Source organism: Phacochoerus africanus, chromosome 11 (genome assembly GCF_016906955.1).
Source record: "Phacochoerus africanus isolate WHEZ1 chromosome 11, ROS_Pafr_v1, whole genome shotgun sequence".
NCBI classification, from domain to species: Eukaryota; Metazoa; Chordata; class Mammalia; order Artiodactyla; family Suidae; genus Phacochoerus; species Phacochoerus africanus.
In genome coordinates this window covers 102,098,998-102,117,304 of record NC_062554.1, presented here as the reverse complement: position 1 = coordinate 102,117,304, position 18,307 = coordinate 102,098,998, and the positions used below count along the sequence as shown (strand labels likewise).

The 18,307-nt window shown below is 43.0% G+C and overlaps 2 protein-coding genes across 11 annotated transcripts in view; one reads left to right on the top strand and one right to left on the bottom strand.

Annotated features, from left to right (window-relative positions):
• Positions 1-4,946, top strand: part of CCDC146 (coiled-coil domain containing 146) — a 125,675-nt gene extending 120,729 nt beyond the window's left edge. Inside the window, exons 18-19 of the mRNA XM_047752028.1 lie at positions 2,602-2,850; positions 4,471-4,946. Coding sequence (XP_047607984.1) covers positions 2,602-2,850; positions 4,471-4,674 — 453 coding nt within the window. The 3' untranslated portion in view covers positions 4,675-4,946. The remainder of the gene's footprint in view (positions 1-2,601; positions 2,851-4,470) is intronic.
• A 2,333-nt stretch (positions 4,947-7,279) lies between these two features.
• Positions 7,280-18,307, bottom strand: part of GSAP (gamma-secretase activating protein) — a 94,145-nt gene continuing 83,117 nt past the window's right edge. For 4 of the 10 annotated variants that reach the window (XM_047754167.1, XM_047754168.1, XM_047754170.1 and 1 more), the window contains 6 exons: positions 17,577-17,671; positions 11,945-12,064; positions 10,589-10,650; positions 8,948-9,049; positions 8,695-8,794; positions 7,280-8,296 (listed from right to left, as the gene is read on the bottom strand). In XM_047754167.1, coding sequence (XP_047610123.1) covers positions 8,205-8,296; positions 8,695-8,794; positions 8,948-9,049; positions 10,589-10,650; positions 11,945-12,064; positions 17,577-17,671 — 571 coding nt within the window. In that variant the 3' untranslated portion in view covers positions 7,280-8,204. Of the gene's footprint in view, positions 8,297-8,694; positions 8,795-8,947; positions 9,050-10,588; positions 10,651-11,944; positions 12,295-15,815; positions 15,847-17,576; positions 17,672-18,307 lie in introns of those variants that run through there. The other 6 variants (XM_047754171.1, XM_047754169.1, XM_047754173.1 and 3 more) reach the window with 6 other exon arrangements.

Here is an 18,307-nt window from a genome sequence, read left to right as displayed (position 1 = left end):
CAGCCAGCAGGAGGGAGGCAGACAAACAGAACATTGCACCTTTGGGTGTTGGATGGTTTGCTGCCTGCCTGGCCTCCCCAGGCCCTTGGAGCATCCCTTCATGACAGCACAGGGATTTCAGTCAGTCAGCAACATTACTGGAGCTGCTGAGCACAAAAGGGAAAGGGCTCGCTGTCCGCACCATCTGGTGGGAGAGACAGATAAGATACCACAAGTAACAGTGACACCCACACCCCCGACTGTGGGCTCCTGAGGGCAGTGATTTTTCCTCAGTTTAAGTTTCCCCAATCCCTCTTATGTACGAAACTCTAGATAAACTTTGACTGAATAAACAATCCCATTTTAGAAAGAGTTTTGGCCCACTAAATAAATAGGAAATGACTGTCAATCTCAAGCCTTCTTGGCCATTTTTATTTGGCCTTTACTCTTCCACTCTGACCACTGATCACTCCAGCAGCACCTGTGCAATCCAGGACTTTACCTCAGAAAATAAGAAATGTTAAGACTTGCTTAGGCTCATGAACTTTTCCTGAATTAGCACGTCCGAAGTTCCTTGAAATGTTGCCTTCCTACCTTCAGCAAAATGAATTTCCCTTTCTTTGGGGAAGGTGGTTTTTGCCAAAGGCCGGCTTGTCAAAGCTGAGGACAGAGCCCCTCCAGAAGTCAACTGTAACGCCAGAGAAATGCAAATGGTGGCTGCTGAGACTGTCCACGTGGTCAGGAAGGTTCCAGCAAGACTGAGTCCTGTCCTCGTGATTTATCTCCCTTTTCTTTTCCCCACTGTCTATCCTCTCTACCTGGCCGTTTCCCCCTCCATTTAAAATAATCTCCTCATATAGATAGAGCTGGAAGGTAGAAAGACATTCAGATCTCAGATCTGTGATTTCCCCATACTAGCAAGTAACACTGAGAAAGATACATAAATGACCTTAAAACTGGGTTTCTTGATCTGTTAAATGAGTGTGATATCAGCTAACATGGTGGTGAGCATTATATAGTCAAGCAGAATTGGCCTGGGCCCTTGCAGGTGTTCATCTGTCATCTTTTCCAGAGAGCTTATGACTCCTCTTACATTTCCCAAAGGAACAGAAAGTGGGAAATCTCAGCAATAACATAGAGAAGATGATTATACCATCCTTTTTTTTTTTAATTAATGGAGGAGAAGGGAGGTTGGCTAGTTAAGACACACACTCAAGTGTGCAATGGCTGATTAATGAACAAAATTTAAGAGAGAGATGGTGATTGATCACCGAAGCTTTGAATGGCAGTCGTTTCTATTCAAAATATGCTTCCTGAAAATTAGTGCAGTGTGGAAGAGTTATAAAAATGTATATTCCCTAGTCCCTTAAAGAGACAAAGTTTGCACATAATAATCAGTCATTGTATTTTCAGAAGCAGGTAAATCACCAGCAGCATGTTTCTGTAAGCAAATGTACAGATAGAATAATCTACACTCTATTAGAGGAGAAAGTGTGTCAAGGTCAGGTGTAGTTTTGGAAGCTCATATTCATGTCTCAATTGACCTTGGTTCGAAGAACTGAATGATTAAATAAGACAGAGAATTTTTTCATTCTTTTGTTCAACAAACATTCAACTTTAATTTTGCCTCCTATGTTCCAAGCACTGGCAACATAAGGAATAAAACCAACAGTCCTCGTCCCCACGAAGATGACACTCTTGTGGGATGACAGGCTATAACTAAATACACATATAACCTCGTGTCAGTAGTGAAAGGATATGAAGAAATAATAAGGCAGGGCGATTCGATTCGACAGTGAGTGCTGGTGGCTGGGAGGGGTCACCCCTCACTGTCCCACCAGGGCTGCAGCCTCATTGAAAGGCAGTGCTGTGGGCCAGAAAGCTTACAGAAACCACCAATTCCAATTTTACTTCATTTCTGTCTTTTAAAATCAATCTTTCCATTTAGTCTTATCTCTGAATTCTCTGACAATAAACAAATGATATGAAAAGGTAAGTGTGTGCACGCACACACACACACACACACACACACACACAGGAACACTGCATTTCAAGTTACTGGCCAGGCTGTCCAGTCAGCTCATGCTTGCTTATGACCTAATAATGATGCATCCCAGGAATTATGATCCATAATACAAACACATGGAAGTGTGAGAGTTTCCCTTAAAAATCATTACAGATGCTGATTATCTTAATTAAGCAACAAGTAAGTAATACAGTTCTGTTCTACCAGATTTTTCCCCTAGAATAAGCAACAGGCTAATAACATGGCAAAATCAGGCCGGAACTTAGACATCGAGAACACTCTTTCTCCTGTCCTTTTCACCCGTTAAAAACAGAGACACTAAGATATTCTCCTCAATACCATCCACCTGGAAATCCACTAACTAGATGAATAGACTTCTTTCTTTTCCCTTTTCCTTGTCCTTATTTACATAGCCAGCATCTTGGGCTGAATCGCTGAGGTCTCTTCCTATTCTTTTTCTCTGTGAATTCCCAGCTAAACTCTCCTTCCTTCAGGCAAGAATGCCCCCCACAACTAGACAGCCAGCAAGCCTGCCATTTTCTTCAAGTCTCTGTGGAATGTATACATAGGCTAAGCCTTGGGCTTTTTAATTCTAGATGAACGGCTACCAGAAAAAAATCAAAGATGCTACCGAAAAAATGATGGCTCTTGTTGCTGAGCTGTCCATGAAACAAGCTATGGCCATTGAACTCCAAAAGGAAGTCAAAGAGAAGGAAGACTTCATCCTCACTTGCAATTCCAGGATAGAAAAGGGTCTGCCCCTCAATAAAGAGATTGAGAGAGAATGGCTGAAAGTACTTCGAGATGAAGAAATGTACGCTTTGGCCATCGCTGAAAAGTCTCGGGTAAGCTATGGCTTCTATATTGCATTTGTAAAGTGTGCCGGGAAGGGCTGTTTTCAGGGGTGTCAATCCTCCCCGAAAACATGAACATTTTCTACTCAATACACACACAGTCTGGACAGTCATTAGAAAGCAGTTCTGGGGAAGTTTGGGGTTGGTAGATGCAAACTATTACATTTAGAATGAATAAGCAGTGAGGTCCTACTGCACGGCACAGGCAACTATATCCAATCTCTTGGGATAGAACATGGTGGAAGAGTGCATGAGAAAAAGAATATTCATATGTAAGACTGGGTCACTATGCTATACAGCAGAAATTGGCACATTGTAAATCAACTATATCTGAATTTTAAAAAAGAAAGAAATAGGTGTTGCTTTTTGAAAATATTATGTAAGCGAGTCAAAGTACAATAGTCTGAAGTGTCCTAATATTCCCTGGAGAACACTTAGCAAGCACTGAGTCCCCCCACCCACCCACAGCCCTACATCCTTCGCTGGTGTGAACATCCCCCCAGATAAGCATCCTCTCCTGTGTGAACACCAAGGCCTCCTATTGGTGTGGCAATGGCTGGCCAGGCTGGCACTGCTTTTTTATCCACAGGCCTCTAATCTCTGTCTTTGTACCCCTCCTCAGACCATATCTTACTGTTCCATATCCATCTGCTGTGGTCCCACAGCACACTGTGAGGCCTCCAGCATATGACGGTTGCCACAGGCTTCTGCAGACCCTGCACCCAGTGCAGAACCCCTGAGGAGGCTTCAGTGCCAGCCTTCTTCTCCTACCACTGGCCTAGGTCTATCACTGACCCCACCTACAAGTTGAGTGCCCAGTTCTTATTCCTACTCCCTGACCTTTCAATAACCTTAGAGGGGAATTAGGCATCTCTTTCTAAGGAGACAACATCCCAGGACCTACAAGTCACTCACAGATGACTGAGGAGACCCTCCCTAAACACCACTGCCCAGCCCAAGAAAATAGTGCATTCCAAGCACATCCTCAGAATTCCTGAAAATAGGGTCCCATTTGTAATTCCCACACTTCCTGGGACTATGTTTTGAGGGCATTCACACTGTACCTGTGGTGTCCCAGCAGTCATTTACCTGTGGCCATGTTTTTTGAGTTCTTCTTCATGCTGCAAGAGATCTCTTTGTTTTCTAGAAGCACAGGCAGAGTCTTGGGGCTCAAAGCAAGCTGCTGACCACTCCTCGCCTCTGGTTCTACTTTACTCCTTATCTCTTCCTTTGTACCATTTGCTCAACAGCGACCTACCAACAGAAATAGATTGCCCTGCCTTTGTCAAAAACGTGGAAGTAATTAGGGCCGGATGAAAGATACTGAGTTTGGAATGTCCTGATTTTAGGCCCCACCAACCAGTTTATGATAAACTTAAACCCCAGGCAGAGAGTGATGCTTGAGCAACATGGGTCGTTCCAATGAAGTGAAATGTGTGTGTGGGAGTGTGCGCATTTGATGACCCCACCCTCACACCCTTTTGTCCCTTTGGGGAATAGGCCCAGCACAACCTAAGGCTGCTCAGACCCAGCTATGTCTGATGGGCCCTGAGGATAAAGTGACTTTACTAGAGTTTTCAAAAACTGAAAAGGATAACTCATTCTCTGCAGGAGTTCCTGGAAGCAGAAAATCGCCAGCTGCCCAATGGTGTTTACACAACTGCAGAGCCGCGTCCAAATGCCTACATCCCAGAGGCAGAAGCCACTCTTCCTCTGCCAAAACCATATGGTGCTCTGGCTCCTTTTAAGCCCAGTGAACCTGGGGCCAATATGAGGCACATAAGGAAACCTGTTATAAAGCCAATTGAAATTTGAATGTGTGAACCATCCCAGGCTTCTCAAGGAGACACCTCAGCTGGGTTTCTTCCTATCCTCGGCTGCAAAGTGTCCACATAAGAGCTCTGAATTACAGATAAACATGGTATCCACAATCACCCCACACAATTATCTAACAGAGAACAATATGCTTGCTTCCTTTCACACTCACCAATTTGTCTTTTTCACGCTATCTATTGAATACCTTTCAGAAATCTAGAGTAGAGTGGATGCTATAAAAATGCAATAAAAATAAATACCTTTTTAATGAAGTACAGAAATTGGCAGAGTGGTCTTTATTTGCTTTTTTTTAAAAAAAAGCAAATCCTGTTCAATATACCCACTTTAAACAGAATGAAAGAATAATTGAAAGGAAAAATATCCTGAGTATCGCAAGGATATACCTCATTTTGTTAAATAGTTGCATTAGAAGTTGATGTCATATACACACTACTGTATATAAGACAGACAAGTAACAAGGACTTATTGTATGGCACAGGGTAACCTACTCAATACTGTGTAATAACTCATATGGGAAAAGAATCTGAAAAAGAATGGATATATGTGTATGTATAACTGATTCACTTTGCTGTACATCTGAAACTTAACACGACTTTCTAAGTCAACTATACTCCCAATAAAATTTATTTTTTAAAAAATTTTAAAAAAGAAGAAGATGTCAGTAATCTAGATTGAGGAATATAATCAATAGGGAAGCCTGTCCTTTTTAAAAAGTAATATTACGGTGATTCTCTTTACAAATAAGAATCTTTTTGTTCAAAAATAATCAGGCCTGAATTTATTTTTCTTATAAATTTAGATTTTCCACAATGTTACATGCAAATACCCTTACGATTGCTTTAAGTTTAGCTGGCAGATATTTCAAAATTTCAATGAAATATTTGTAACTTTGCATGTAAAAAGTTGAAAATTAGGCCAATACCACTTATTTCATCACTAATTTTACTGCTTTTCACCCAAGTATGTTTTCCTAATTCCATTTATTTTCTCACATGAAAAGATACAAGTAAGATTTGAAAGCTGTGATTTTACATTCATTAATATACTCAAACTATTGTTATTTCGGATTGTTATCAGTTATGAATTTTAGTTCACAACTCTGAGTGTAAAAAATATCACATTTGTTTATTTTGCTAGACCAAACAAAATCTGTTCCAAGCTCCCATCCTGATAGACTGGAGGGAAACTGAACCTCATTCTCAGTCTGTGGGTCCTGAATCTAACCTGGCTGCTTTGTGAAGTCACTAGAAAGCCATTCCTCAGGAGCACCTATGACCAGTAATGCCACGAATGCTGTGCAGTTAGTGCAAAGAAACACTGGGTACTTACACACGGTTCCTGTGTTGTAAGGATCAGTAATAACATTAGGGATTCAGAAATTATACACATAGGAAGCTTCACAAAATAAAAAGGAAAAATAATTTTCAAAAATCCAAAGAAAACATTGTAAATCAACTACAATCAAACTTTAAAAAGTGAAAAAAGGGAGTTCCCATCGTGGCACAGCAGAAACGAATCTGACTAGGAACCACGGGGTTGCAGGTTCGATCCCTGGCATCGCTCAGTGCATTAAGGATCCGGCATTGCTGTGGCTGTGGTGTAGGCCAGCAGCAACAGCTCCGATTAGACCCCTAGCCTGGGAACCTCCACATGCTGCAGGTGCGGCCCTAAAAAGACAAAAGACAAAAAAAAAGTGAAAAAAAATCACAAAGGATGGGTGCTTAAATATTACAAGGCGTGCTACTTGGTCCAGGGGGTGAAGCTGTCACCATGTGCTGGGATGGTGGGGATCACAGTCAGATGGAACTTTTGATATGGCCCTTAAGAAGCAGTCAGATCTTAATAAGAGGAGGGGATTCCACGTGGGGGTAATAGCCTGAGCGAGGCTTGGAAGGAAGAAGCCAAAAATTGTCTCAAGGCCCGTGAGCTAGCCTGGCTGGAACAGAATGTTTGTACTGGGGAATCGCCTAAGGCTGAGATTTGGGAGACCCTGAATGTCAGGAGTTTGGATTTTATCTGTAATACAAGGAAAGTTATCAAAGGACTATGAGCAGAGGAGTGACAGGCTCAAATGAGTGTTTATCTCAAATATGCGTCAGATGAACTTGATGTCAGAAAGTAACAGAAACAACCCAGGTGTGAAAAGTGAGGCGAATGAAAACGAATGATCTTATCAAACGGAAACAGCACTGCCTTGATGATATGACTCCAACATTTTAAGCCTTGGTGACCATGAAATATTTGGCCAAAAAGGGAAATTCTGTAGAAAAGGATAATTTTTAGAATGCAATGATTTTAGAAAAGTTGAATGATTATCCTGGCTAGTGAGAATTATAATCATTAAAATTTCACAAGTTCATCAACGGAAACAGTAGGAAGAGAGAAAAGCAAAGGGTTATGAGCTGACCTCAGGCAGCAACTGTACTGATGGTCAGAATGAAGCCACTGGAGAAGAAAAAGGGAAAAAACAAAGAAAAATGGGAGAAAAGTGGGTGTCGTGGGGGCCTTTGGGAGAACATGTTCATGGACTCATGATTCTTGGCTAGAATAAAAAGGCCATGTTCAAATAACAAAGGAGTCAGGCTAAAACTTTTAGTACTTTTTTATGGCAAGAATTACTAAAGCAAACTTTTATAAATATAAAAATAACTTTACAGTATTAAATACAGTTCCATCTGAACCATCAGAGAGACAAATCCTATTCTAGGTATGTACAAAATGCTACATGTCACAAATTATTTGATACTGGAATTAGCAGATTTGACTTAGTCCAAATTCAGGGTTTTTTTTTTAAGTATCCTCTTTCCAAACAGAGTTTACATGCACCATTTAATTTTTCTGCTTGTTATATGCTATTTTTCAGTGACACATCTAATTTTTGTTTTCCTCAGCACTGTTTCTACATCTTTAAAGCATATTTCATTTCAGAGTGTAACAGAAACTAGCTTTTGGCCTATGAAAGCCCCAGGAAGATAAGCCACTCCGAAGAGCATCATGTACGCCAATGCCTGCCTCCTTGGACCAGCCGACACTCCTCGACACTTGACTGCTCATCTGCTGTTCAAAACAAGGTGAAGCACAGTAGTCTAGTTCTGTCTGAACAAGTACTAAACTGAAGTTCGGGTTTTTTGTTTGTTTTTTCAGGGTTGCAACCATAGCATATGGAGGCTCCCAGGCTAGGGTTCCAATCAGAGCTACAGCTGCCAGCCACAGCCACAGCCAAAGCCATAGCAATGCCAGATCCGAGCCGTGTCTACCACGTACACCACAGCTCATGGCAACGCCAGATTCTTAACCCACTGAGCGAAGCCAGGGATCGAACCCACAGCCTCATGCTTCTTAGTCGGATTGGCTTCCACTGCCCCATGACAGGAACTCCCCAGACTGAAATTCAGATGGCTCAACAATGTATTCTGATTTGGGTTACCAGTTTAAAACACTGCAAAAGGATTCTCAGTGGAAATGAGCAAGATTAAAATACTGGAAGCTGATACAATTGCATTTCTCTTTTATAAGCCTAAAAGCGCTGTGGTGTGTTTCAGAGCTGCTTCCTCCACAAATTTTGCATCTACATTGTCATGTCCTTCAAAAGCATACAGAGCTGAAAAGAAAAAGAGAGAGAAGAGTTACTGTGAAGCCACAAAACATTTATTACATTGTGTCACACCTCACAGAAACCATAATTGTTTTATATTTTGGTAAAAACATACCATTCTGAGAAAATGCTGTTAAAATTTATCAAATCTCTGCACCAAGAAAGGCTATTTGCATCAACCAAATAGGTTTTTAGACTCTTAAACCCTTTTAAACCCTGAAAAGGTGGTTATTCCTTTGGTAATTTAGGTAGTCAATTGTGTATTTCTAATTAAAACCAATTGCAATAAGATCCTACTTGTAAGTAAGGGATATTTTGGCAAGAAAGGGGTACACAGAAGTGAATAGGGACTGACTGATGTGTCAAGGGAAAAACAAGAAAAGCCTGAGAGCTGAGTGACGTACCTGGATCAGAAGACTCCATATCTGTCAGTATTTCAATTAAGAAGTTCAGAGGCAGAAATTCTACACTGAATGATGACTTGTCCATCACACAACTCTGAGGCTAAAAGGAAAAAACCACTCTGCTCTCAGTTGATTCTCCAAAACAAGCACACACTTAAAGTGAGAACTACAACTGCTACCCATATGGAGATGGCAAAATGGGAAAAGCGGCTCCAAAAACCATTTACTGGGACTGAGCTCCATACAGTCTCACCTGTTTGGTATAGTTCTGAAGCAGGTGCTTTACATGGTTCCGGGAAATAATGTTAGAACTCACAGGATGATCCCAAAGGCGGCAGATCTTCTGACCGATAAGCTATTTTTGCAAATTGAAAAATATGTAGAGGAGAATTTTTAGGGCAGTGAAAACACACTCTGCATGATGATGCAATGAAAAATGTATCTCTTTTTACATCTGTCCAAACTCACAGAATGAACCACACCAAGAGGGAACTCTAATATTAACTATGGACTTGGGGTGACTGTGATGCATCAGTGTAGGTTCATCCACTGTAGCAAGTGGACCACTTTGGTGGGGGATGTTGATAAGTTAATGGGGGAGGCTATACATGTTGGGGGGCGGTGCTGGGGTGTGTATGGGAAATCTCTGTGCCTTCCTTGCTAAAAAAAAAAAAATTGTCAATAATAAAAGTAAAAAGTTGGAAAAATACAGAGAGGAGAGTAAGTACTTGTACCTTCTATCCATAATTTAAAAAGATTTATTCCAAAGCAGCTAGTTAGTCTAAAAAACAGCCTCTTCATGGTTGAGCCTTGGAGAGAGGCTATCTCCTATGAGGTATGCTTCTGAATTTTGAATAGATAGTCCCTTAAATGCAGCCCTGAGGAAAGCAGTCTATGCACTGCTGTTGCCAAACTCTTTTTCTGCAATGGAGTGCGTCTGCCACTCTTCAAAACTGGGGATCTGCCAACCCTAAGTGATAGTCTGATAGGAAGCTAAAGGTGGTAGGCATGTGGTTTGCCAGTGCCCTGCCCAGAAAATGTTAATTCCCTTAGAGTACAAGGCAAAAACAAAATCAATATGAGAGACCCAACTAAATGTTCAGAGACATCCCCGGAGAGATCTAGCTTTGGAAAACATAACTTTTATTTTCTCTTCCTGCCTTTGCTGCAGTAAGCCTGTGAAGGCGAGAGGGTGTTACAAAGCCAGGCAATTAGGTCCGGGAAGGCAACAGGCATCCTTTGTGGGAGGATCCTGCCAGAGATACAAGGGCTCAGGGTATGTAAACAGCACAGAGCCGACCACGGTTCTCAGGGCCAGGAGGTCCGCAGAGTCAGAGTCTCTGGAGACGTTGTGGTGGAATGTCTTAACTTCACAGCATTTCTGACTCAGAGAGCTAATATCACCCACACCAGTAAGGAGTGCCTAAATAACCCTTTCCCCCCGTTTCTCATTTTTCCTTCCACCCGGGAATGTTTCCCTGCCATGGTGGAAACAACAGTGGGAGGAAATGCAGTTCCAGAACCTTCTGACCTCACCTGTATTTAAATTTCTTATCAGTTTAAATACCAAAAAGCACATGTTTCCCTTCTGCCTTCCCTCAGACTCACAGCTGTAAATATTAGTGTGGTTTCCTAAGAGGAGAAAATGGCTTGATGTTCTAGGTGAGCTGTGCCAAGCCAGCGCACAGCCAGAAGAGCAAGCTCTGCAGGCCCTGGGGGAGCAGCAGCAGTGGGGGTGGAGGCGGGGGTGGGGGATGGGATTTCTTGGGAAGGGCCAAAGAGGGAAACAATTGGATTAACTTCAGCCCAAAGCAAGTACATGCTCTTCTTGCAAGACGAAATTGCCAGAGGTAGATTGCCAAGGCTTAGAAAATAAAATATACTTCAGGATTACCGGAGGAAGCCGCACAATGATGCTGAATTTCAGTTTTTCATTTTTTTCTGTATTGTCCAGATCTACAAGAAAGTCAGAAATTGGCAAACAAAATAAAAAGAAGAAAAATCAGAAAGGCCCATTTTGATACCTGAGCAAGCTAATACTTCAGGGGTTCATCCTGACAACACATGGCCCAATCTTGTATTTCAAGCTAAGTCCAACAACACTACAGAAGTCTTAGGGTCTTTGTGAATTAAAAAGAAAGGGGGGTAATTCCCATTGTGGCACAGAGTAATGAATCCAAATAGGAACCATGAGGTTACAGGTTTGATCCCTGGCTTTGCTTAGTGGGTTAAGGATCTGGTGTTGCCGTGAGCTGTGGTGTAGGTCACAGATACGGCTCAGATCTGTAGTTGCTGTGGCTCTGGCGTAGGCCGGTGGCTACAGCTCTGATTCAACCCCTAGCCTGGGAACCTCCATATGCCGTAGGTGCGACCCTAAAAAGGGGGGGAGGGGGTTCTTTTTCTCAAATTTTTGTTGAAAGATAGTTGATTTAAGAACAGCTTTCTTAATGAAGCTGTCTATATATCATGGAACATGGTTCTGTAACAGGCTGCCAATCATAAAGCAATTTTGCTGACTTAGAAGGCAAATATTTGAGGAATGGCAAATACTTCAATAAATATTAATAAACTCATTTATAAACTACCACAACTGAAAATTTTAACTGAGAGTCATTCCACTACAGTCTTATTTCAAGTTCAAATTTTCACTGGCCCTATATCTCTCATTACTTTTCCCTGTGTTTCAGGTCTAACTATGGGATAACAGAGTTAATCAATTGAAAGTAAGCCATTTCATGACATTTTCTTGAGAAACACAGCTTCAAGTGCCCTCCCGTGCAGAAAAGGAATCTAAAAGCTGTGTGTAGACTGAGAAGCCCTTTGGGGCCTTCTTGAAGGGCTACGGTGCATTGGCCAAAAGGATGGATACGGGAAACAAATGGGACTCAGTAGGACCAGATGCATAAAAGTGGGGCCCACTGCAAAATGAAAATGAGGAGCTCCTCTTCAGCTGTGAAGAATTGCAAGGAGTTCTCTGGTGGCCTAGTAGATAAAGGATCCAGTGTTCTCACTGCTGTGGCATGGGTTTGATCCCTGGTCCCACTGAGGGCGTGGCCAAATAAATAAATAAATATAAATTTTCTCTTCTAAAAAAAGAACTTCAAGATTGAATGCAGAACCTTAGATGTACACGGGGCCCTTCTGAGTGCAACAAGGTACAATGTGACCACACAGCTTGCATAACCAAGAAGACAGCCCTTGGTGGCGTTTGGAGCAGGACAAGCACTCCGGCCAACTCAGAGCCCCTTACCTTTCATGAGCCTCGTGACAGCTGTTTCTGTGAGAAGCAGCACTCCATTATCAATGTAATGCAGCAGGTTATGCAAAGGGAGACAGCGGACGCCAAGGATCGTGTGCAGAGTGTGAAAACCTAGGACGAGAGACCCAGGATGGTAAACACAGGCAGCCAGCCTCTCCAGCCGTCCAGACGCAATGAATCTGCTGACGGCAATAAAGCACTCAGCTTAGCACTTGGCATGGAGAGTCGAATAAATGCTCCTTGAAGACAAGGTCCGAGGTTCCTTCTTTGTACTATCACACTAACCACTGTGCTGGGTGTATAACAGTTCCCAATAAGCATGTATTCCCTCGTATGCCTTCCTAGGCAAAAAGAGAAAAAAAGAACAAGGTCTGCTCGATGAAAAATGGTTTTAAGGTTTCAGAGGTTTGTAATTCTATGCTAAGATGGCAAAATAGAAAAATTACCAGAAGAGTTTCAAACTCCACAGGTCCAGGCTAAAGGCTGATGGGTGGGAACCATTTTGCTGAAGGAGGAAAGATTTGGACCAGAGGGGACAGTTTATATGAGGCATCTCTGGGTATGCCCTAGAGAAAGGCTTTTGGAGTCTCCTTGGACTAAATCATAGAAAAGAAGAACCAAAATGACATGGTCAGATAGAAAAACCTGTAGGAACTCAGTAGAAAGGCCCCCTCTCAAATTTAAGTCTCAAGGGCAGGGCTACCCAAACCCTCACAATGCTAGAGCTTCAAGTCCACTATTAACACTAAATGACAAAAGCAATACCCCTGGGAGAAGATATCAGACCAGAGAGAATCAGCAAAGCCCTCTTGGAAAAGACAGCCTGGGAAAAGAGCTTTGAAGGGTCAATGCCATCCCTGCAGGTAGAAATGACATGAGAGAACATACAGGCTGGAGACAGAAACAAAAGCCAGGTTTGGCCTGAGTAGACAGAGGTTGGAATCCTGCTGTGCTGCTTCCAAGCTGTAAGTCTTTCTAGATCCTGCTTCCTCATCCCTAAAATGGAATCACCAGTACCTTTCCAGCAGGGCTGCCCTGAGAGCCAGAGCTGGTCTACAAAGAGCCTGACATGGGGTAGAACAACGAGAATTAACACCGGGCGTGTACCGAGGCCTTTGATCTATGCACAGGCTCACTTGATCCTCATAAAAAACCATGAGACAGCAGCTACCTGATTCTCCCCCCCCCTTTTTTTTTTTTTTTTTTGGCCTTTCTTAGGGCCATACCTGTGGTATTTGATAGTTCCCAGGCTAGGGGTTGAACCCGAGCTGCAGCTGCCAGCCTATGCCACAGCCACAGTAACATGGGATCCAGGCCGAAATCTGCAACCAACGCCACAGCTCACAGCAATAATGGATCCTTAACCCACTGATGGAGACCAGGGATCCAACCCGCATCCTCACAGAGATGATGTCAGGTTTTTAAACTGCTGAGCCACAGTGGCAACTCCTGGTTCCCATTTTAGAAACAGGGAAAAAGAGATTTGCAGGAGCTAAGAAACCTGCTTAGGAGTCTATAAATAGTGAGTGGAAGAGGTGAAACGTGGGTGCAGACTGTGGAATATTAGCCCAGGCTTTTAACCAAAACATTATTCTGCCTCAATAACTGGTGTTAATGGAACAAGATGAACAGAAGCCCAAAGGTGAGAAAGCATGGGGCACATCCAGGAAAGACTGAATGATCCCTGGAAGAGACATGCAAAAGCAGCAGCAAGAGGTAAGGTGGGATAAGCTAACTGACTCTTGACAAACCCTCTGCACACCAGGCAAGGGGCTGGGTGTGCAGTAATGAGAGAAACACGCGTGCCTGCTGCTGCCTGCACCTCCCGGTCTGAGGGGGAGACTGACAAATAACCACAAAATAAATATACATTTAAAAAACATGACCAGTTCTATGAAGAAGTAAGAGGCTCTGAGCACATGTGTCAGGGGTTGAATGCTGAATGACAGGGATTTGTGATGGAGTCAATTTGGGGGAGGCACTGAAAGCTTTTGAGGCAAAGGGAAAGAGGATTTGTGTTTGACTTTCGGAATATTAACGTGGCAACAAGCAAAGAAGGGACTGGAAGGACAGTCTGCTCCCTACTGAGAGGCCACTGCAAGGGCCCACGTGAGAGGGAACTGGGCACTGACAGCAGAAGAGAGGGAGGGATGGGAGGGAAACTGACTGGATGTGGGCGGGGAATAACGAAGACTCATCACCTAGCCTTAGATGCTTACACGGCAAGGACACGATGGCCAAAGAGCAGGGACTTGGATTCAGACAGGTCATGGAGCTTTCTCTGAGCACATGAATCATGAGCAGTGGGGGGCGTGAGTCCCATGTCCTGGCAACATCCAGGGTCACAAGAAGTTCAGACTCTGCCCACAAGCAGATGTTAATGGGCTGATGACAGGATGATTCTGCTAACTGCCCTGATTCCAAAAAAAAAAAAAAAAAAAAGCGATTTTCCTAGCTAATTAACAGCATGAGATTTGTCAAATGGATGTGAACAGTCTTCCCAAGATGGAAAAAAAAAGTTATGAAATTATTTCTGAAGAGCTTAATTATAAAAGGTTACTGATGCTATAGGTTTTCTGGATTCAAAATTCCTCTCTAGGAGTTCCCGTCATGGCTCAGTGGTTAACAAATCTGACTAGGAACCATGAGGTTCTGGGTTTGATCGCTGGCCGCGCTCAGTGGTTTGGGGATCCGGCATTGCCATGAGCTGTGGTGTAGGTCGCAGATGCGGCTAAGATCCTGAGTTGCTGTGGCTGTGGTGTAGGTCGGCGGCTACAGCTCTGATTAGACCCCTGGCCTGGGAACCTCCATATGCCGCAGGTGTGGTCCTAGAAAAGACAAAAAGACCAAAAAAAAAAAAATTCCTCTCTAGCCCCATGTCCATGTCCTAAAGCACCCTGGTGATGCTGCATCCTCTATCCAGGGGGCACAGTCCCAAATTCAACAGCCCAGCCTTAGCCTCCTCTCTGCATGTCAGCTCTAAGCAACAGAACAAATGGGCTACAAGAAGGCATCACTTCTGAAACAGAGAGCTTCTCCAGCCAACTCTAGTCCTCTTCCTCCAGAGCTCATGGCCTTCTCCAGCCAGCAAGAGGAACACAGGTCCCATTTAAACTGTAACTGCTGCAGCTCTAAACTACGACTTCCTCTTGGTTGTCCTCGTTCCCTTTTTTCTATAACCCGTTCCTGTTACAAGTTTCTCACACCTGGAACTCAAACAATGATCACTAGTCCAGGAGGCTTGGAAAAGCAGCACATTTATATACATGAACACAAAAATACCTGTATTTACACACACGATCCAGTGTCTCTTCATATTAGGGAAACAAACATTTCAGGGAAGAAGATAAGGAGAAACTGTTCTTCCTTACTTGATCCATGGATACAAGCCATCAAGTCTTGCTCATAATAATTCTCAATCATTATGGATAACATTCTTCTGCGTTTGCCCTCCTTATCCATCCCAGTGAAAGAATGCAGTGTTCTGGAGAATGTGGATTTTTATGATCTCCAAATATAATACTGACCCTAGTGAGTCAGTTTCATTTATTTAAAAAAAAAAAAAAAAAAAGCGTGGCTATCCATGGCGAGCTAATCTGCAAGTGTCAATCCATTCCTCTACCGGGTCTTTCGTGTTCATGACAAGCAATTAAGAATTGAAGCCAGGGAGTTCCCATCATGGCTCAGCAGTAACAAACCCGACTAGCATCCATGAAGACGTGGGTTCCATCCCTGGCCTTGCTCAGTGGCTAGGAGATCCAGTGTTGCTGTGAGCTGTGGTGTAGGTGGCAGATGCAGCTTGGATTCCAAACTGCTGTGGCTATGGTATAGGCTAGCAGCTCTGATTCGACCCCTAGCCTGGGAACTTCCTTCCACATGTCATGGGTGTGGCCCTAAAAAGACCAAAAAAAAAAAAGAAAGAATTTAAGCCAGAAAGCTATACATAATTTTCATGCCATCCCTTCACACTTTCCAGGGGGCACCTCACAATTCATATTCCATTTAAAGCCATCCATTCTCCTCATGAATGGTCACTTTCCGATCCCTACAAAGTCACAAGAAACTCCTCCACTACAAGCAGATTTTATGAGATAAGGTGCATGGCTAGAGAAAGTATGACGTTTTCCAGGCTGTATCAGACAAACCACAAATGCAAAGAAGCTGGGACGACACGCTGTGGGAATTTTCTGGGTCCATAAGTAAGCCAATGTTTCAATATCAACTAATATAAACTTCAAGAAGCAGCACAAAATAATACTTAGAAGCACAGATTTAGGAGCCAGACTCCCTGGATTTGAGTATTGGCTCAGTGCTTAACAGGTATGTGACGTTAGACAAGTTAGTTATAATTTCTGTGCCTCAATTTCTGACCATCCATAATTGAAAATAATATTAAGTAAAACCAAATGAAAGTGCCATCTTTGTTGGTCAAAAACTGGTTGGATAGTGACAATTTAATGTGGTTTGATTTCAGCTCTTATCATTTAGCATTGTTATGAAAATTAAATGTGCTAATTTATGTAAAGTACTTAGAACAATATCTGGCACAAAATGGGTACCATATACATGTTGGCTTAAAATGAATGAACAAAGGAACAAATTAAAGACATACGTATGGGAGTTCCTGTCGTGGTGCAGTGGTTAACGAATCCAACTAGGAACCATGAGGTTGCAGGTTCCATCCCTGGCCTTGCTCAGTGGGTTAAGGATCCGGCGTTGCCGTGAGCTGTGGTGTAGGTCACAGATGCGGCTCAGATTCCGCATTGCTGTGGCTCTGGCGTAGGCCGATGGCTACAGCTCCGATTCAACCCCTAGCCTGGGAACCTCCATATGCCTCGGGAGAGGCCCTAGAAAAGGCAAAAAGACAAAAAAAACAAAAAACAAAAAACATATGTATGTATCTATGTATGTGAATGAATAAATTAAACTGGCTAATACATTATGTAATGATAGTGATCATAAAGCTTAACAATCATCGAACTTATACACATAATAAACATAAGGCAGATAGTTTACAGCAAACAGGAGCTTATCTGTTTCTTATAATGAATATTGATTTATATGCATATTTTCCCAACTAGACTTTTGTCAATCTTTTAAACTCTGAATTCTAACCAAGTACCTGGCATGTAATTATTCAACAAATGTTTGTTGATTGAAAAAAAAAAAAAAAGACCAACTAAATGACTGCAGACACATGCACTAAGGATGTATTAAGGCCTGATTTTGGTCCTGTTTCCTAAGGGAAATTTTTAGCTTCCAAAGAACACTAAGAATCAACTCAACTGTTGACACCCAGCCAGACCCTCTCCCCCTGAGTGTTAACTTTCTTGATCAGATAAGCTAGGCCTGGAGACATCAGAGAAATATATCTCTGCATCAGCTTCACTGGCTCAAATTATCCTAGAAAGCTGCATGGAGAACATCCCAGGTTCCCTAAAGTGGGTGACAAGCCATAGGTTAATAATCAGGAGATCTGGTCAGCAGAGACAAACCTCAGGCCATCTTTCACCATGACACCAGACATAGGAGGTCTCATCTGTAAATTCATCATGTGCCAAAGTCCAGGTACCAGGTGAAGAATAACAAATTTATTATAACAAAAAACAAAGCCAAGACTTACCGGGAGGCAGAGGTAAAAACAAACTATTAGTAGCTTCTAAAATCCTGGTCATGATGTGAAAGACCGCATATTCAGCAGCACTCGCCCGCCTATCGCTGGATCAAAGGACAAGACAGCATGTCAGCCAAACAGCTCATCTCCAGAACCCCATCTGTGTGAGCAGCGGCTCTGACTGCCACATCCAGATAGAATTAATGCTCACCGTGAAAGGCTCTGCCCTATAGAAAGCTTATAGATAAGACAGCGGCCACCACCCTAATGCCTAGAATCTCATCAGACAGAAGGCAGAAAAATGATAAACTGCACTAACCTAGATTCCCCTTCTCGGAAGGACTAAGCTCTTGTACCCCTCACTCCTCATCAACCGTATGCCAGGAAAGAGGACGGGTGAATTAACAAGGGCATGACTTTAAATGCTGAGTATAGAACTAAGGTGCATGGTATGGGCTGGTGACAGTTACTTTCTTTTTTTGTGTGTCTTTTTGTCTTTTTGCCTTTTCTAGGGCCACTCCTGAGGCACATGGAGGTTCCCAGGCTAGGGGTCGAATTGGAGCTGTAGCCACTGGCCTACGCCAGCGCCACAGCAACACGGGATCTGAGCCACGTCTGCAACCTACACGACAGCTCACGGCAACGCCGGATCCTTAACCCACTGAGCAAGGCCAAGGATCGAACCCGAAACCTTGTGGTTCCTAGTCGGATTCGTTAACCACTGAACCATGACGGGAACT